This window comes from Lactuca serriola, chromosome 7 (genome assembly GCF_051521515.1).
Source record: "Lactuca serriola cultivar US96UC23 chromosome 7, Lser_US96UC23_V15, whole genome shotgun sequence".
NCBI classification, from domain to species: domain Eukaryota; kingdom Viridiplantae; phylum Streptophyta; class Magnoliopsida; order Asterales; family Asteraceae; genus Lactuca; species Lactuca serriola.
Window position 1 is genome coordinate 162292813 of NC_136414.1, and position 5968 is coordinate 162298780.

Below are 5968 nucleotides of genomic sequence, written 5' to 3' on the forward strand. Positions count from 1 at the left end.
TATTAGATGATATATTGTTATTATTATTTGATATTTAAAATTGATTTGTAATCTCATGTAAATTGGGAAAGTTTGTTGTATCTTATTTATATTTCTCCTCTGTATAATGAATGTCTAGATTGATTTTGTACTATCCTTTAGAATCATCCTAAGAACATATGTGACCTTAGTGTGTTATAACTTCTTAGATGCTATGTCAAATACTTGTTATTATTATTTGATTTTTTAAATTGATTTGTAATCTCATGTAAATTGGGAAAGTTTGTTGTATCTTATTTATATTTCTCCTCTGTATAATGAATGTCTAGATTGATTTTGTACTATCCTTTAGAATCATCCTAAGAACATATGTGGCCTCAGTGTGTTATTACTTCTTAGATGTTATGTCGAATACTTGTATCCATGTTCAATGTTCCTAAAAATGAAGTAGTCTTTCTATCATAAAGATGTATGTTAGGCTAAAGAAGAATTAAGAGAGATTCTCAAAGGCATAACTTTTGTGTATAACTTATGGGTTTCCAATATTGAAACATTTACTTAGGAATGAAACTCAATCTCATGTAGTCATGTAGGCGGAACTATGGAGTCTTTGGGAATTCTTATAGTAAAATGTGTTCCATAACATATTCGTCTTTTAAGGCTTCGAGGTATTCGGAAATAAAATGTGGAAGAAGTTATTGGAATTAAAGAAGTGATAAATAAAAACTTGAATATCCATTATATTATGATATTAAATCACAAGAACATAAACAAAATATACATTGTAATCAGAACATACATACCAACATATCATTTCTTATGTCCGCCATAACGGAGGATGCAATATCGCAAGCATGTTCTAAAGACTATTTTTCGTTTGTGGCTTACATATAGCGATGGCATGCGGTCATGCTTAATGCTTTGTCGTCAAATACATGCATGTTTTCTTGTAATGGTGGTTCTAGAATTTTCCCATATGATGTAATTTTTAAATTAACAAATAGTTATGAGAGAACGTATGAATGGGAATCTCCCAAAAAACCATAATCAAGTGTGGTTAGATCCATTGACAAGATTTATTAACAAGACAACGTTACCGGAAGTTTGCGAGATCACAACATGCCATTAACTCAAACACCAATGAAGTTATCATTACATCCACTTAATTGATTTTATGGTTAGCTGAAATTTATTTTAGATTTTGAATTTGAAGAAATTTAATATGATCACGGGGTTTAAATTCAATATTTGTAACTAGTAAACGTTGTCCTGCTATGTTCTCTTAAGGAATTTGACAAACTTATATAGTTTAGCGTAAAACAATAATGTATGCCTGATTCTTGTTCTATTTTTCCTATTTTTTATGGCGAGAGTAATGAAATTGTGCTGTAAAAAAAAGAACTATAATGTATGCCTAGTATATTCAGTTAACGTGTATGTTAGGATAAATACCCAACCACAGTTAATCATACGGGTGAAATTCAGAAACCTTGGAAAGTAGGCAAAAGTCGTTGACATCCCTAACTTTGGCACAACAATAACCAAAAGAAAACTTTGCCAATATGCATAAAAGTACCAAGTCGTTTCATGTAGTTTTGTTTAAAATTATTCTTTAAAAAGTTGCATACCATATATTTTATTTAATAACTACCAAAGGCTTCTAGCTTATATATCTTGTGTTGGTCGAAATGTGCCTCTCACCCATAAGATGATAGGTTCAAGACCCATTTGGAATGAACTACGTAATTTAGGAATAAAGCAGCCGATATGTTCTTAAAGAGCAAAAAAAAAAAAAATACTCAATTTGTCATATTCCTGAAACAATTATGTATGGGAATCATAAAGCTATTGACTACGTAACAAATACATATATAACAACAAAATATTTTCTCTTCATTCATAATTGTTATACAAGGATGACATCCGGGTCGATTGGAAGCTCAAAATGTATCACTTTCTCAACTTCGATCTTGTAGCGGGTGAGTGCTTCAGCTATTAGCTTATCTACATCAAGCTTCGCACATCCTGGAGGTGGAGCTGGCTGCCCCCCAGCCGGTGGTGGTGGTGGTGGTGGTGGTGGTGGTGGTGGAGGTGGAGGCGGAGGTGGAGGTGGAGCTGGAGCTGGAGCTGGGGCTGGGGCTGGAGAGAGAGGTGGTTTCTTTCCTTTGGGGGGACAATCAGAGTAGCAAAAGCACATGTATTGTGCTTCACGTTGATGACAAGCACCATTTTTTGCACCCTCCCATTCTATGCATTGTTTGTTGCATTTGTCGGTATCTTTGCACTTTCCAGACCAGGTTTTGCTTGCATGTTCACATAATTCTCCCTTCACCGTGGTGATTTCTTTTCACGTAATTAAAATTTGATTATAACAAAAAAAGAAAGTCAAATAAGATATTAATGAATGGAGGTGAAGATATTTGTTTTCCTTTTGCATTATTATTTAGTACAAGTTTTAGTTAGTTTACCATGAAAGTTATTAAACCAAATATTGTTCGGTTGGTAAGATAATATTCCGACGATTATTGCTTTGATGCTCAAAATTGGCTTTTTGAAATCATTTTAACAAAGTGAAATGGAAAAATTACTATTACAAAAAGTTCATCCCTTTTTTATTTTAGTAAGTGTAACTTTTTACTATAGTTAAGATTTGAAAAGACAAATTAAATTGATTTTTACTTTTTATGCCTACAAATATTCCTATCCAATAAAATAATGACAAGTGTCATCTTTCCATATTTTTTTTAACTAAATCATTAAGGCTATATTAAGAATATATGAAATCATGTTTTGCGACCAATAAAGATAAGAGGCTTAATTTTGAGCAAGAGAATGATCCCAAACAGAAATAGTTAACATCACCTGTAATGTATTTCTGGTTTTGTATAAAACTGCAAAATCTCGATCATTACAAAAAAAAGTTGAAAAAGTAAATATATTCTTTTTACAAATGAAAGCAAAATAATATTTAAATAACTGAAATCAGCTAAACGAAGTTTTATTAAGCACCTGAAATAGTTAGAACGAAGACGACTAGAGAGAATGCAAGGAAACCAAGTGAAATTTCTGCCATTTTGATCAGTTATGATGATGCTAAAGAACACCGCTACGACTTGGGTGAAGAATAGGTTGAGAAGGAAAGGGTATTTATAGAAGGAGCTATAATAAAATCTGTGTCAAAGATGACAAATGTTAACAAAAAATCAAAGTAGCCACGCATGTTGTTTCATACGAGCTTTGATGCACACTTGACACTTTCATATGAAGATCAAAGAAAGATTAGGTAGTTATATACGCTTCAATTTTTTGATCATGTTCTAAAGTATTCTATGGGTTCCAACCACCTACTAATTAAGGGCTTCCTGGCTTTTTAAGGATATGAGAAGAAGACTCGTCCTTTGGACCATACACTAAGACACCAAAATACGTTCCAAACCTTCAGGGCCGGTCCAGACGGTAGGCAACCCGGGCGACCATCCAGGGCCCACGATTCCAGGGGCCCAAAATTTATTGGTTATATAGTGTATATATATAAACCAATTATTACTAAAATGATTTTTAGGGCCTAAAGTTGGTTCAAACTCAAACCAGCTCAAAACATAAACAATTTGGCTTGTTTGTTATTGCTAATTGAACGTGTTTATAGTGAAAAATAAAAGATATTTTTTTGTTAATTTTTATTATATTTGTCTTTAAGGGACCCTTTTTTGTCTTTTCGTCCTGGGCCCCATATACATTTGGACCGGCCCTGCAAACCTTCTCCTAAACTTGAACACCACCTCTCATACAGAAAAGCTAGTACCTTACCCGGTAAACCACTAAGGTAGTTGGTTTATGTGCTATAAAGTATTCTATATAAAATAAAACAATGGCCATGTTTCAAGAATAGATGACAAGATATAGGAGACGTTAAATAAACCCTACAATCATCATCAAGTATAACCATTAATGGTGGAAGTCAAGGGTGATTTTGTACGAAATAACATGTCAATAACAAATTAACTGTTGTTGATTGCATAGCTCTGGTGGAGATTTTCCATGCATTGCGGCGGGTTTATCAATCATATATTTTTGTCTGAATATTTTAATACACGAACTTGGTACAAGGCTAAATGTTTTAAAAAAGAAAAAACAACATCCTTAAACGCTATAAAAAAAATAGATCATTAGCGCCCACAAAAATCACTGCTAAAAATTAAGCTCATTGTCACTAAAGGCAATATCAGCGACAAATCCCCTGTTCCAACGCTATTGCTCAAAAAAAACGGCACCAATGCAATGTGTCACCCCTAATACGTGTGTACCTCGACAAATCCCCTGTTGGAACACTATTGCTAAAAAAAACGGCACCAGTGCAATGTGTCACCCTTAATACATGTGTACCTCGTAATATATAGTCACCATCACCGTTAATACTCATGGCACCGCAAATACATGTTGTCGCCACTAATAGTGTTGCTGCTAATACTACTCTTTTTTTTAGAACAACCATTTTAAGGTGCAAAAACCCAATACGAAACATCAAAAACGCAAACCATAACCGATACAATACGACATGTCAAATTAAGTAACAAAAGTGTTAAAAGCAATATCTTATACAAAGTCTAACAAAAAATCTAATCATTGTTGGACGTGTCATCATCATTGCTTCCTCGTTTCCTCCGGTATCACTTTGTGTTTTTTTTTTTAAATGGTAAAGTTTCGCACAACACACCTAATCGTTAAGCATTGTTAGAAGATTCTCTAACTACATAATAAATAAGAACATAAACTTATAAGTTAAATTATCAACCTAATTAACAAGCTAACAAACTAACAATTACTAGTAACGAATTACAAACTAACAAACTAACCATTGCCAAATTACCAAATTATAATCAAGCTAATAATTATTAATATGTAAGTAAACTATCAAATTGCCAATTACCAAACTATCAAACTGCTTAATTACCTTATACTATCAACAAAAACAAAAACTATAACCAAACTATTAAGCTATAACCATAAACAAAACTACCATGGTATCAAATTACCAATTACCAAAGTACCAAAAAATCAATTGCCAAAGTTTTTAATAGATAATCATCATTAACCAAAATTACCAAACTAACATGCATGCAAGGATCCTTTCATATATATATATATATATATATATATATATATATATATATATATATATATATATATATATATATATATATATATATATATATATATATATATATATATATATATATATATATTAAATATTCTTGTTTTTCATGCATCGATCTCATCCACATTGATTTTTTTGCAAAAAAATAGAATTAAAAAACCTTGATAAATCTAATAAGATTCCATTATAATATGATAGTCATGTGATTTAATTTTGATAAGATTTTGTTCCATTTCACTTACTAGACTAGATAAATTTCTATAATTCCCTTTTAGAACCCTTAAGACATATAGTGTTTCATAAAAAATGTCATTTCCTCATTCATAGATGTGCATGATTCTACAAACGGTATTGGTATGTTGTCTAGTGTCTTCGGTTCCGACTCTAGTTTTAACCCTAGATGCACCAGGCTAATTTGTACATTTCAACTATCTTTCATATTTCTTTAAATGTGTAACAATGTTCCGGTAAGTCTCTCAAGTACATTCTTGTTTATATAAATCAAATCTACACATTCTTAGAAAAATTATACATCTAATACTTAAGATATTGCCATATATGTTGCATTTCCTACAATAAGCGGATTCCTTGTTTCCGACGTCCGATGTACCAACATCCTATAATGTTCTTCTTTTTATTTCCATCTTTCGATAAATGTCAATGTTTTTAGGAACTCCTAATTGATCATCCATATCTACTTTTCATAACTTATTTGTAATATATTTTACTTTGTTGTATATTTGTTCCAGTGTCATTTTTGTCATATGTTTTGTCATATGTTGTGGAGTAGTGTTGAACTCTTGTTTTCCGTGGAATGTTTTTTTCTGCTTTTTG

The 5968-nt window shown here is 31.8% G+C and overlaps 1 protein-coding gene across 1 annotated transcript; it reads right to left on the reverse strand.

Annotated features, from left to right (window-relative positions):
* Positions 1-1749: 1749 nt before the first annotated feature.
* LOC145062246 (uncharacterized) lies at positions 1750-3312 on the reverse strand. Its single transcript, XM_079009876.1, has 2 exons — positions 2989-3312; positions 1750-2322 (listed from the first exon to the last, which is right to left on the reverse strand). Exons 1-2 carry the CDS (start codon positions 3050-3052, stop codon positions 1886-1888), a joined length of 501 nt encoding a protein of 166 aa, XP_078866002.1. The 5' UTR covers positions 3053-3312; the 3' UTR covers positions 1750-1885.
* Positions 3313-5968: the final 2656 nt, after the last annotated feature.